Source organism: Leptonotus elevatus, chromosome 5, assembly GCF_054856555.1.
Source record: "Leptonotus elevatus isolate MCC_2025b chromosome 5, RoL_Lele_1.0, whole genome shotgun sequence".
NCBI classification, from domain to species: Eukaryota; Metazoa; Chordata; class Actinopteri; order Syngnathiformes; family Syngnathidae; genus Leptonotus; species Leptonotus elevatus.
Window position 1 is genome coordinate 2125001 of NC_141243.1, and position 13464 is coordinate 2138464.

The following is a 13464-nucleotide window of genomic DNA, read 5'->3' on the forward strand; positions in this document are numbered from 1 at the left end:
GTGTATTTTGTGTTTTGTATATACATTTGCATATGTATATATATATTTGCATATATATATATATTTGCATATGTGTATATATATACTTTTTTTTTTGCTTTTGAGATGGTGCTGCTGATTATCTGTTATTCAAGAAGGCTCCATGATTTCACCCGCCACGGTAATTGGAAACTAAACCCAATTAAATGACGGTTTTTGAATTTGTGACCACTAGCAGGTGCCAGCCGTCGTTTGTTGTTGCGATAAATGTTTTCTGTTTTTTTTTTTTTTTTTTTTTTTTTTTTTTTACTAATGACTTTGCACAAGGAAGGCTCAGTGCTTGGCATAAATGACGACAAGTCAGGTGCTCATGTGTTTCTCATTCAGTATTATAATAATATCATTTCCATAAGTTGGATGTTCATCACAACTCTTAATAGCATTAGTGCCATCGTGAAAAGAAGAAAAAGCAAACTATGGGAGGAAGTTGTACTAAGTCGGAAACCGGGCGAGGACGTACCGGTACTTAAATGAATGTTCTATGCGCCTCTGATTGACCACTTTTAGATTCATTTGTTACGGAGATTTTCCACTTTAAATTGAACCTTGAATCTTGTTAGACTGAAAATTCTATGGTTGTAAAAAAAAAAAAAAATCTGGCTTGACTCTCACGAATCAATTACTAAATTACTTATTTAAATATAAAAAAGGTACTGTTATTAACAAAACAAAACTATTATAATAATAATTATAAATAAATAAAAAAATCTAAAAAAAAGTAAGACTTTTTTCTTCCCCACCAAAAACTATTAATATAAAACTCCACTCTCTTACTCTTCCTTTTTTTTCTGGAACAAATTTGCCTCTTTAGCAGTTGGCTTGCAGTCATTTCTGCTGAGCACTGTATGCAAAAGTGAAATGATGAAATGATGAAATGATGAAATGGAAGGCTTGGGATAAGAAGCGCAAGCACTGGAGGAAGCGTTGCGGTTGAGTTCTTTCAACTTCTCACAAAGGAAGCACTTTGGAATCTGATCTGCGGATGTTCGCTGGCTGCAAAGCATGATGGGAGAAAAAAATGGCATGAATTTGTTTTTGTTTCGTTTTTTGTCGTCACTGCCACAAAACAACGTTTGCCTGTTACTACCACTGCCAACTTATTTTTTTTGTCTTTCTTGAGTTTTTTTTTTTTGCTTTTATTTGCAACACGCATGAAGTCCAAATGATGATGGCGTACTGTGAGCTTCATGTTGAGCACTGTGAACAACTACAACAACAACAAAAAGTGTCCTGGTGTATGTGATGAGCAGCGACAAGTTGCCAAACAAGTCATCTGCCTTTTGCGCTGGGAACAAACCTTTGGATTTTTTTAAAAAAATGTTCTTACTTTTGAACAAAGTTGTAAATTTACATTTCAATTTATTTCTATGTCCTGAAGAAAAAGCTGATGATATTTTACAGATCTGCATCATTGAGTAACTCTGCCCCCCCCCCAGGAAATGACATCATCACAAACCATGCCAACGTGTCACAACATATGACGCTTACATGTTACACCACTTGACATGTTCCTTCACTTGATGTGTCAAAACATGTAAGATGCTCCCGTGACGCTTGGCATCACTTGATACATGTTATGTCACTTGACATGTCATATGTGCCACTTTAACGTTACTTGCCATGACAACTCTTAAGATGATGTCACTGGTGACACTTGACATGTGACATCGCTTGACGTGACTCTTGATATGTTACACCGTCTCATGACATGACACAAGATGTCACTTGACTGGACATTTGAACATAAATTGTATTACTTGACATTGTCAAGTGTCACTTAATTATTATTGTTTTGGTATTTTTCTTTTTTTTTACTTTTGCAAAATCGCAATTGGACAAACTTGTGGTTTCATTCATTTTTGAATTTGTATTTCTTTTTCACGCTTGGACAAAGAGCTGCCAGCTTCTTTTTTTTTTTTTCCACAAATGCAGCAAGATGGAGCACATTTTGCACTTGCCGCGCTGCAGGAATTTCATGCTTTTCACTTCCTTTCATCCTTCAATCCAACAAGACTTTGTGTGTGCGTGTGTGAGAGAGAGTGAGAGCGTGAGTTTGTGTTTTTCTTTGTGCAGCCGGTGTTTCTGTGGTGACGAGGACAGTGTACGCGCACGCGTGTGGTTGGTGTGTTGGTGCGTTGACATGACTTTTCTGTGGTGCTTTGAGTGTGTGCGTGTGATGTGTTGATGTTTTTTGCCCTCCTCTGATGTCAGATGCCCCCCCCCCCCCATTTGAACTAAAAGACTGACAAAAGTTTTCTAAGTCTCTTCCTTTACTACTTTCCCAGTCCCAACAACACTAAAAAAACAAACAAACAAAAAACAATGTAGAATACAAAACTTGTCCCCGCTGTTTATTTATTAATTTGTATATACAGCTTCTTTTTTTTTGCATTGTACATTCCCTCCTCTCTTGGTTATAGATTAATATATTAATGTATATATGAATAAACATACCGTTTATAAAACATTACAGTGTGCACTGTCTGTTTGTATTTATGGTTTGGATAAAGTTTTACAGTTTAAATAAAACAAATTACATTTGGCACTAAAATGAATACCAGAAAAATATAAGCAAAAAAAAAAAAGAGATATACTGTAATTTGCTATTTAATTTTGATGATGCGAGAAAAATATTAGCTTTAAAATTAGCATATGAGCCAGCGGCCATACAAATGTCACTCATAATACATAATAAACGCTATAATTTATGCATAATTACCGTGTGCGTGTGTATATTACTCACTATTTTAAAATCGTGTATATGTTAGTTAATCTATTATTTGTTTTGTATTTAAAATGTTTTTACTTGGTGCCGTTTTTCAAATGTTTTTCATTCTAACCATTTGCTGTTTGTCATGTCGTCATAACTACGCGACAAAAAGTGTCGGTTGTACGCATGCGCACTAAACCCCCTTTTACTGCACTATTACAGTTTTTGTAGTATGGCGCAATAATTTACGCTTTATTCCAGTGTGTCTGTATTTACAATTTAATTTGAATCTTACTAGCTCGAATGCTTTAATTAAGCTGTTGACTTATTTTGGCTATCATTGGCATTGCTATGTACGGTGTCATCACCACGCGACGACGTGTCTGCTAGTTTTGCGCTTGCGCTTTTGTTATTTCATATCATTTCCATTATGGCGCTTAGCAAGACGTTTGGTCAAAAACCTGTCAAATTCCAGCTGGAAGACGATGGGGATTATTATATGATCGGCTCGGAGGTCAGTGTGTCTCCATGTGAACCCTTTCCGCTCGCTTCACCACAACTTTTATTTCATGTTGCCTCTTGCCGGCTGTTAGCTCGCATGCTAACGTTGCTAAGCGAAGTTGGGAGCATCAAAAGAATCGGCCGTCCACTTGGATTTAATTTCAGAAAATATCGACACTTGTTTTAGGCTTTTAAGGCACTGATGTTTTTTTTTTTTAACGTTCATATCGTGTTTAGAGTTTTCACTCTTATTGTGGACGAGCATGCTAAATTTGTAGCTGCGCAGCTATTTTGAACATACAGACGAAGAGAGCCAAAACATGTGGAAAGGATTTTAAATTATGGAGGCAAGACAATGTTTGTGCTTTCAAATAATCATTCGGATGTCAAAGTAAGCTCTCAAGATGTTTAGGGTTCAAAAAAAGCAGAAGATTCCTGAGGAATGGAGGAGAAGTGTGCTTGGTGCCCATTTTTAAGAACAAGTGCAGAGTTGTGAACATTTGTGAGCAGCAGTATGGTTTCATGCAACAAAAAAAACAAAAAACTTTTGTTTTGAAGATGTTGATGGAGAAGGTCAGAAGGAGCTGCATTGTGTCTTTGTAGATCTGGAGGGAAGCTTATGACGTGGTGCCCGGAGAGGAACCGTGGTTTTTTTTGTATGAGGAAGTCTGGAGTGGCAGAAGTTGAGGTTTAAAGGTGGTTTTGTCAAGCTTGGCGTAGGGTTTCAATGTACATCTAGGGTTAGTTTATTTCCATCCATCCATCCATTTTCTTAACCGCTTATTCCTCACTAGGGTCGCGGGGGTTGCTGGAGCCTATCCCAGCTGGCTTCGGGCAGTAGGCGGGGGCACACCCTGAACTGGTTGCCAGCCAATCGCAGGGCACACAGAGACGAACAACCAATCACACTCACAATCGCACCTAGGGACAATTTTAGAGTGTTCAATTCACCTGCCATGCATGTCTTTGGAATGTGGGAGGAAACTGGAGTACCCGGAGAAAACCCACGCAGGCACGGGGAGAACATGCAAACTCCACCCAGGAAGGCCGAAGCCCGGACTTGATCTCACAACCTTTGCACTGGGAGGCGGACGTGCTAACCAGTCAGCCACCGTGCAGTTTATTTTTTTTTATCATTATTTTTAAACAATCGGTTTATAAATGATAGTAAGCCTATATAAGGTTTTTTTTTTTAAATGAGGGTCGTGTTCCAATCAGAGGGCCGATTAACGGACGTCGTGCGATGTTTTCCAGGTGGGCAACTACATGCGCATGTTCCGGGGCTCGCTGTACAAGCGCTACCCGTCGCTGTGGAGGAAGTTGGCGTCGGTGGAGGAGCGCAAGAAGATCGTGGAGTCGTCGCACGGTCAGTATGGCGGGGCGTGGGCGGGGCCGGGGCGCGTGGGGCGGGGCCGGGGCGCGTGGGGCGGGGCCGTGGAGCGCCGGCCAATCACCGGGCCTCGCCGGCCGTCTGCCGCATTTTTTTTTTTCTTCTTTTTTTTTTTAAAGAGCTCAGTATTGTTCATTCGGAAATGTCATCATCATTGCTCTTTTATTATTATTATTTTTTTTATTATTATTTTTTTCTTTCAGATCACGGCTACACGCAGCTGGCCACCAGCGTGACGCTGCTCAAGGCCAGCGAGGTGGACGAGATCCTGGACGGCAACGACGACAAGTACAAAGCCGTGTCCATCAGCACCGAGCCGCCCGCCTACCTCAGGTACGACGGCAAACTCCGGTCGGGGTTGCGATTTGAAAAGTACGGGGGTCAGCGCGCGCGCGTCAAATCGGGGTTTCAAGCCTAAGCTCGGGTTTTAAGTTCAAGATTCAAGCATGGGTTGATTGTTAGGGTTTCAAAGTGGGGTTTGAAGCTTGGGTTGGACTTTCAAATTAAAGGTGTCATTACCCCGGGGTCAGGCTTTGAAAGTAGGGTTTCAAGCCTGGGTTAGGGTTTCAAGATTCAAACATGGTTTGGTGGTTTCAAGCTGGTGACAGCGTTTCAAATCCAGGATTCAAATTTAGGTGGTTGGTTTCAAGCCTGGGTTAGGGTTTCCAAATCAGAATTTTTTTAACAAGGGTTTGGGTTTCTAAAAGCAGCCAGAGTTTCAAAGTAGGCCTTCAAACCTGGTTTAAGATTTCAAGCCAGGGTTCAAATTTTCAAGATGGGGTTTTTTGGCTTTAAAGTAGGGTCACGTTTCGAGCTCAGGGAGGGGTTTTAACTCCCTGTGTTAGGGTTTGAAAAAAGGGTTAGGATTTCAAATATAGGTTTCAAGCCATGCTCGGGTTTGAAAGTATGACTTGGAGTGTGTGTGTTTTTGCCAATTGTCGCTTAACATATTTACTTGCTGACGATAGAATGAATTTTCCTACTTTGGTGGCGGCCTTTGAATATGCAGCATTTCGTTGGAGAGCGCAGCGCTCCCTCGTGTGGCTGAGCGCGGAAGTGCAGCCTTCCCCTGACAAACGGATGAGACGCGCGTGCGGTCCTAACGTTGCTTGTTGTTGACGTAGGGAGCAGAAGGCCAAGAGGAACAGCCAGTGGGTTCCCACGCTGCCCAACAGCTCGCACCACCTCGACGCCGTGCCCTGCTCCACCACCATCAACCGCAGCCGCCTGGGCCGAGACAAGAAGAGGACCTTCCCGCTCTGGTCAGACATCAGCATTCAGCGTGTGTGTGCGCGCGCGCGCGCGTGCGATGCTAACGCGTGCATCCGTGTGCGCGGTTCAGCTTTGACGACCACGACCCGGCGGTGATCCACGAGAACGCCACGCAGTCGGAGGTTCTGGTGCCGATCCGTCTGGACATGGAGATCGAGGGACAGAAACTTCGAGACGCGTTCACGTGGAACATGAACGGCACGTCACGCAAATAACAAGTCGGGAACGTTTAGCAAGAGTTAAGCTTGCAAAAAGTAGGGTTTCAAATTAGGATCTCAAACACGTCTGGGAGTTTTAAACAAAGTTTGGGGGTTCAAGCAAGGGTTCATGTTACAAATGAGGTTTCCAAAACAATATTCGGGATGTCAATTAGTGTTAAGGTTTCAAACGTGAGGTTCGACTTTAAAAAAAAAAAATAATAATAATTTTGCGCGTGCTTGGCCAGCTAAAAGTGGAATGTTTTGGTGGCGCGTGGCAGAAAAACTGATGACTCCCGAGATGTTTTCGGAGATCCTGTGTGACGACCTGGACCTCAACCCGCTGGCCTTCGTGCCCGCCATCGCTTCCGCCATCCGCCAGCAGATGGAGTCGTACCCCACCGACAGCATCCTGGACGAGCAGACGGACCAGAGGGTCATCATCAAGGTACGCCGCCCGCCGCCGCCAGCCGCCGCCGCCGCCATCCTTCGGCGCTTGACGCCCTCCTCCATTGTTGCCGCGTTCCCAGCTCAACATCCACGTGGGCAACATCTCCCTGGTGGACCAGTTTGAGTGGGACATGTCGGAGAGGGACAACTCCCCGGAGAAGTTTGCGCTCAAGTTGTGCTCCGAGCTGGGCCTGGGAGGCGAGTTTGTCACCACCATCGCTTACAGCATCAGGGGGCAGCTCAGCTGGCACCAGAGGACGTACGCCTTCAGGTAGGCCGCCGCGCCGCCGCGCCGCAACCCGACGGGGCCCTCGGCCCTTTCCTCGTCACGTGACCCGTGCCTTTCCGTCGGCGCAGCGAGAACCCTCTCCCCACCGTGGAGATCGCCATCAGGAACACGGGCGACGCCGACCAGTGGTGCCCCCTGCTGGAGACGCTGACGGACGCCGAGATGGAGAAGAAGATCAGGGACCAGGACAGAAACACCAGGTGGGCGTCGGCATCGCCGCACGCGACTAAACTAAACGAAATATAAAGCCCAAAAATTGGGGGAACGTTTTTTACATTTATTTAATAAGTAAACATTTGCAAAAAAAAAAATGTGTGGGGAAAATACAGGTACAAGTTACCCACAAAAAGTAAAAAAAAATTAATAAAGCTAAAGATTTACAAAAATTGAAAAGAAATATGCAAAATGTATGAATGTTAAAAAGTTGAAATGTGCAAATTTACAAAACATACAAAATATAGTTAAAAACGGAATTTTGAAAGTACAAATTTACAAAAAAAGTTTACATCGGTAAATATGTATTTTTACAATGCAACAATGTAAAACATTTACAAAAAGTATAAATTAATAAAAATACAAATTCTCTGTTTTGGGACATGAAATTGTAAAAATGTAAAAAAAGATTGTTTTTTTTCTAATGTATTTTTTAAACAAATGTAAGAAATTATGTTAAACATGTATCGGTAAGTGAAACATTTATGGAAAAAGTTAAAACTTAGGAAAAAATGTCTTAAAAGGTAAAGTACACAAGTATTAAATAATTCAAAATGAGTTTCTAATAAACAAGAATGTGTGCATAAAAAAGAAAAAAGTAAGGTGCGAGCAGTTTGAAAAAAAAATAATTGTTGTCCTTTCAGGCGAATGAGGCGACTCGCCAACACGGCGCCAGCCTGGTAGAGCAACAACACGATGTTTCATCATCATCATCATCATCTTCATGATCATCTTCATCATCTGCGCCCGTTTCTGGAAGCACCCGAGTGTGACATGGGCTTGTTCGTTCACCCTTTTAACGTTTTCTCTACACGCACACACAAACACAGGACATGAAGTCAGATAATATATTTATGTTGTATTTGCCGTCTTTTGTACATTTGAATGATTCTTACAAAATAAACCAAATGGGGGGAAAAAAAACGTTTCCTTATTTTTCGCAACAGAACACCTGACTTGTAATATCGAAGTCAACACTAAGTTCAGTTTGGAAGCGGTTTGAAAGTTCAACTTTGGGCTCTCGTGGATATCAAGCCTGATTTTGGACTTCGAAAAAAGCAAGGGGAGGGCTTCAAATTTTCAATCACATCAGGACGATACGGTTTCAAATCGTAAAGAAAGGGTTTCAAAGTAGGTTTTCAAAGTTAGGTTAAGGTTTACAATTAAAGTTAGGGTTTTCAATTAAAGTTAGAGTTTCAAACTAGGGTTGGGGTTTCATAGTAGGATTTCTAATTAGTTATTCAAAGTCGGGGTCATAGTTAGGTTTTTTAACTCGGGTTAGGATTTTAAAGTAGGGTTTTAAATTAAAGTCAGGGTTGCAAAGAAGGGTTAAAACTAGGTTTAGCATTTCGAAGTCGATTTCAAAATAGGGTTGGAGCTTTAAAGTAGGGTTTCAAACGAGCATTGGGGTTTCAAATTAGGGTTCCAAGCAAGCAAAGTTTGTTTACAACTTTTATTTTTAAACAGTTACACTTCCCAAACACAAATGTAATAGTAAAAAAAACATAGTAATATGTACAAAAAATGTTTTAGTGTATAAATATGCCATATTATTACAATGATCACTAATTGTACCATAATTGTTAATTGGTTAATTAATAACAGCGTGACTGTTGCCGCGACAACCAAGCTACTCATCAGTGACCCGCACCGACAAACACGGCGGTCCCCGAACACGTCACGGTGAGGCCGGGCCGTCCAGCGCGGCGCCGGAAACCGCCGTGAATGCGTTTGGCCTGCAGGCGGAGCCAAAGCAGCCTTTGGACGTCACTGCGGGGAGCGCCTGAGGTTGGGCGGCGCCTGAAAAATCTGTCCCCGATTGGGCGGCGGCGGCGACCCGACGGCGGTCACGCGTTCCGACAGCCGAAGAAGTCGATGCCCACGTAGCGGGGGTAACCCTCCAAAGAGTTCATGCCCACCGGGTCGAATTTCCAGTACTGCCGTCCGCGGATGAAGTGGGCGTAGCCTGCGGAACAACGTGAGGCCGTTAGCAATTAGCGTCTTTAGCGTATTCAAATTCAAACCGCACTAATGTAACATATCGCTCGGTCAATATGTGCATCCTATTTCGGAATAATTACTTTTTCAAAAGTTCTAGCAATTTTCGGAATCAAAACTAAAATGCGCTTCATATTTTTTTCTAAATTTATTTTTATTAAATTAAATTATTTCAATCAAAAAAAAAATAATAATAATAAAAAAAATAAAAATAAAAGAGCAATGATGATGACATTTCTGAATGAAAAATACTGAGCTCTTAAAAAAAAAAAAAAAAAAAAATAATTCAATCAAAATTTTCAAGACATCTCAAATCTAGGAGCAAATTTTCACATTTTAAACAAGACTAACTTCCTCTGGGATTATAATGCAATCAACGAACAAAATGTGCGTATTATTCAGGATGTTGATGTTATGAGTTCTCAATGACTTTCCACGAAACACACTTTTTTTTTGGACATTACAAGCGATATCAAAAACATACGAGAATTTTCCCGACACGACACCAAACCGTTGTTGTTTCTAAACGCATTCAAAAGGCAAAATGTGCGTCTTGTTCGGAATAATTGTGCTTCTATTTTTCATACTTCTAACAATTATCGGAACAAAATTATTCCAACGAAAATGATGGCATGATATTGTTCGGAATTTCTTGCAGATCGCAACAATAACTGTTGTTTCTTAATGAGCAAAATGTGCGTTTCGTTCCGAACGATCATGCTACTATTTCTTCTCACGTTGACTAATTATTGGTAAAAAAAAATGCCCAACATTTGTTTCGCACCGTAAGCGTCTCGGAAGGTGGCGTCCACGTCGGCGGGGATGCCGCCGGCCCAGTCGCTCATGTCGCGCGGGTACGGCGACTCCAGCCGGTTGCGGCGAGGGCTGAAGCGCCAGTAGCTGCCCGAGCCAAACACGTAAGTGTTGAAGTCCGGGTCGCGGCCCCAACGCAGCGCCGCCCGGACGCCGGTCGCGGGCAGGCCCAGGGCCCGGACGGACTCGGGTCCTCGCACCTGCATCTCGGCGTCGAACACCCAGTAGCTGTCACCTGACCGCCACACCGGACACAACGTTTGCAAAACTGACGTCCATTATAACAAATCGTTGCTGCTGTGTGAAAAACACTCATGTCCTTTTTTTTTTTTTCATTTTTAAGATTTGTACGTTTTTGGGATGTTTCATCATAAAACCTTAAAAATTTATATAAAAAAAAAAAAAGACAAAAATGGACACGTGTTTTTCACATAGCAGTGAAATCACATTTCTAATACTTCTATGGTTATCTGAGAAACTTTTACCTGTTGATATGTTAAATAGTTTTCTTTCATTTTTTCTAAATGTATTTGTCAAGAGTGTAATAAAAAAAAAATGCATTTTTTTTTTATTACAGGTACATTTTGTTGAGTTTTTATTTATATATATAATTGTTCATTTTGGTTGATTTCAATTTGCTGTTGTAGTTTTTGTGTGTGTAATTTCGCTAAGTTGTGTAAATATGAAATATATAAAAAATATATTAATATATATAGTTTAAATATTTTTTTAATGTAATCCTGTTTTTGATATTGTTAATTTTTTATTAAGCATTTTGAATAATGTACTTATTTTTATTTTTATTTTTTTACAATCATTTAAACATTTTTGTAAATTTAATTGTAGGCATTTGTGTCACTTTTTTAATTTATAAGTATTTATTTTTATTTTGTTGGGTTTCATTAAAACATTTATTTACTGTTTTAGTGTAAATTAGATTCAATTAAATGTGTTGGTAATGTTCTGTATTTGCATTTTTATGACTATTTTTGGTTAATTCTTCTTGATTTTCTTTTTCTTTTTTTGAATTAATTTTCTAATAGTTTTGTCAAGTGTATTTATTTAATGCATCGAAAGGCGACTTTTGCATGACGGCGTTTTTACCTTTTAAGAGTACGCACCTTGAAAGAACCAAATGTTCCCGGCCTTGTCTTCGAAGGCGGCGTCCACGTTGTTGGGAATCCCTCGCCAGTGGCGCGACGCTAGCGCCGGATAGCCGCTCTCAAGTTGTCCATCGCGGATGCGCCACACGTATCCCGACTTGAAGAAAAACAGCTCGCCGCGGATCATGGCCGCCGCGTCGAAATCTGTCTGGCAAGCGTCGGGCTAAACGAAACCGCGGGACCGAACATCAGGCTGGCGTCAAATGCGGCTGACGTCCATTTATTAGCATGTTTACCTGCGCGGCCGATGTAAAGCGTTCATTAGCATGGCTAACCTTCAAGATATAATACATCGTTAGCATTGCTAATGTTTTTTTGTTTATAGCGTTCATTAGCATGGCTAACCTTCAAGATATGATACATCGTTAGCATTGCTAACGTTTTTTGTTTATAGCGTTCATTAGCATGGCTAACCTTCAAGATATGATACATCGTTAGCATTGCTAACGTTTTTTGTTTATAGCGTTCATTAGCATGGCTAACCTTCAAGATATGATACATCGTTAGCATTGCTAACGTTTTTTGTTTATTACCATGTACCATTAGTAGCATTTTCAGCTGTGAAATTAATATGACACATTCTTTAGTTAACTAGCTCATGTGATATATTTAATAGCATGTTTACTAGCAGGACTAACAGAATAATTTGCATGCATACTTGCCTGGCAGCTCGTTTACTTATTAGCATGTTTAGTTGCTAGGATATGTCCTTGTAGCAATTTTTACCTGATGATTAAGTCAGTAGCGTGGCTGACGTAATGTGTACATTAGCATGTTGCTAAAAAGCCTGCGATAAATTAGATTGACTCACATGCGGGAGAATCTCGTTGGTCTCGGGATGGGGCGGCGGCGGTGGCGGTGGCGGTGGCGGCGGCGGCGGTGGTGGCGGCGTAGTGGGCGGCAAGGTGGGCCGTGTCCTGGACCGTGTCCCGTACAGGTACTGGATGCCGCGCTGGTCATCGTGGCTCAGCCTGAGCGGGTACGAGACGGAGTAGTAGGCGGACATGATGGCTCCGGGCTCCTTCGAGTGAAGCAGGCCCAGGACGTGGCCGAACTCGTGAGCCGCCACCTGGAGGAGGTCCGTCCCTAAGCAAGGACGTACGCCAGTTAGCGTGGTTGTTACATCTTTGTTAGCATGTTTGTAAGCTAGCTTATGTGTTCGCCAAGTTTGATAGCATTTGACCCCATTTGTTAGCGTGGGTATTATCAAGTTGACTTGTATGTTTGTTAGCAGTTTGTTTGTTAGCATGTTGGGCTCCGGGTGGCGTAGTACCGTCACTTGCCTACGATGCTGGTTGGCGCGGGTTTGCTTCCCCGCCTGGGAGACCATGTTTGTATGTGTGCGTGAAAAAAAAAATTTGTTAGCATGTTAGCTATTTTATTATCTTTGTTATGTTAGCATTTTTATCACGTTTGTTCGAAAGTCAGCATGATTGTTAGCATGCTAGTTAGCCTGTCCTTTGTCGCGTACTTTACCATGTGGTTAACATTTTGTTTAAACGTTCGCTTTGCTAGCCTCTTTGCCCAGTGAAAGCTACATTAGCATTAGCATGACTAGCACGGCTAATGTAGCAGCCGTTCATCTGACCCATGTAGTTTCCGAGCGTCCAGGCCTCGTCGTAGTCAAAGTGGACGTCTCCTTGGCGATGAGTTTTGGGGAAGAAGGCGTGAGCCAGGATCCCGCCCGGGCCGTCGAACGGGAGGCTGTCACCGTGCCAGTACCTGCACGCAAAAAGCAACGCAAACGATTTGAAAAGAAAAAGAAGAAAGTGCAAAGCGCATGTCGTCATTCGACAATAAAAACGCAAAGTCAAATTCAACTAAATGAATTCAAGTATAATGAGAAAAAAGTCCCCCAAAATTTAGACGACAAAAACGTTCTAATAAAAAGAAAACAAATTGCCATTTTACATCAACAAAGTCAAAATAGCCTTTTTTTCAATCATAAGTATGAAATCATAATTTTGCAAGACAAAATTCAAAATATTACTCTCATAATTGTACCAGAATTTTTTTTTGTTGTACTTTTTTTTTTCAAAGAAAGTTGTAATATTTTTTATTTTTTATTAAAATGCTTATTTTACAAGACAAAAGTAAAAAAAAAAAATTTTTGAGAATGAAGTGAAAGTCAAAACATTAATTTTAAATTTGTCATCATTTCAAGAGAACATATATATATATATATATTTTTTTTTTATAACATGGTTTTACTATCATGAGAAGTCAGCATTAAAAAGAAAAATAATTGTACAAGAAAAAGTCAAAATATGAAAAAATTTGTCGTAATTATTAATCATAGTTAGTTTTATTATTATGAGGAAAAGGAAAAAAAAAAATTATTTTACAAGACAAAAGTTAAAAAAAAAAAAATTTTGAGAATGAAGTGAAAGTCAAAACATTAATTTTAAATTTGTCATCATTTCAAGAGA

The 13464-nt window shown here is 41.0% G+C and overlaps 3 protein-coding genes across 7 annotated transcripts in view; 2 read left to right on the forward strand and 1 right to left on the reverse strand.

Annotated features, from left to right (window-relative positions):
• LOC147173232 (ral guanine nucleotide dissociation stimulator-like) overlaps nt 1-2506 on the forward strand; it is a 28974-nt gene extending 26468 nt beyond the window's left edge. For all 3 annotated transcript variants that reach the window (XM_086075230.1, XM_086075227.1, XM_086075228.1), the window contains exon 18: nt 1-2506. This exon is cut by the window's left edge. The gene's annotated coding sequence lies outside the window, so the exon portion shown is untranslated.
• A 545-nt stretch (nt 2507-3051) lies between these two features.
• Nucleotides 3052-7985, forward strand: smarcb1a (SWI/SNF related BAF chromatin remodeling complex subunit B1a). Its single transcript, XM_086075328.1, has 9 exons — nt 3052-3263; nt 4505-4616; nt 4844-4973; nt 5765-5902; nt 5983-6110; nt 6391-6557; nt 6640-6830; nt 6917-7048; nt 7706-7985. The coding sequence occupies exons 1-9, from the start codon at nt 3180-3182 to the stop codon at nt 7743-7745; spliced, it is 1122 nt and encodes a 373-aa protein (XP_085931454.1). The 5' UTR covers nt 3052-3179; the 3' UTR covers nt 7746-7985.
• The window catches only part of mmp11a (matrix metallopeptidase 11a), a 51741-nt gene continuing 45716 nt past the window's right edge, over nt 7440-13464 (reverse strand). For 2 of the 3 annotated variants that reach the window (XM_086075294.1, XM_086075292.1), the window contains exons 5-9: nt 12624-12757; nt 11847-12121; nt 10994-11198; nt 9844-10107; nt 7440-9027 (exon numbers count right to left, since the gene is read on the reverse strand). In XM_086075294.1, the coding sequence (XP_085931420.1) occupies nt 8909-9027; nt 9844-10107; nt 10994-11198; nt 11847-12121; nt 12624-12757 (997 nt within the window). In that variant the 3' untranslated portion in view covers nt 7440-8908. The remainder of the gene's footprint in view (nt 9028-9843; nt 10108-10993; nt 11199-11846; nt 12122-12623; nt 12758-13464) is intronic. The other variant, XM_086075291.1, reaches the window with a different exon arrangement.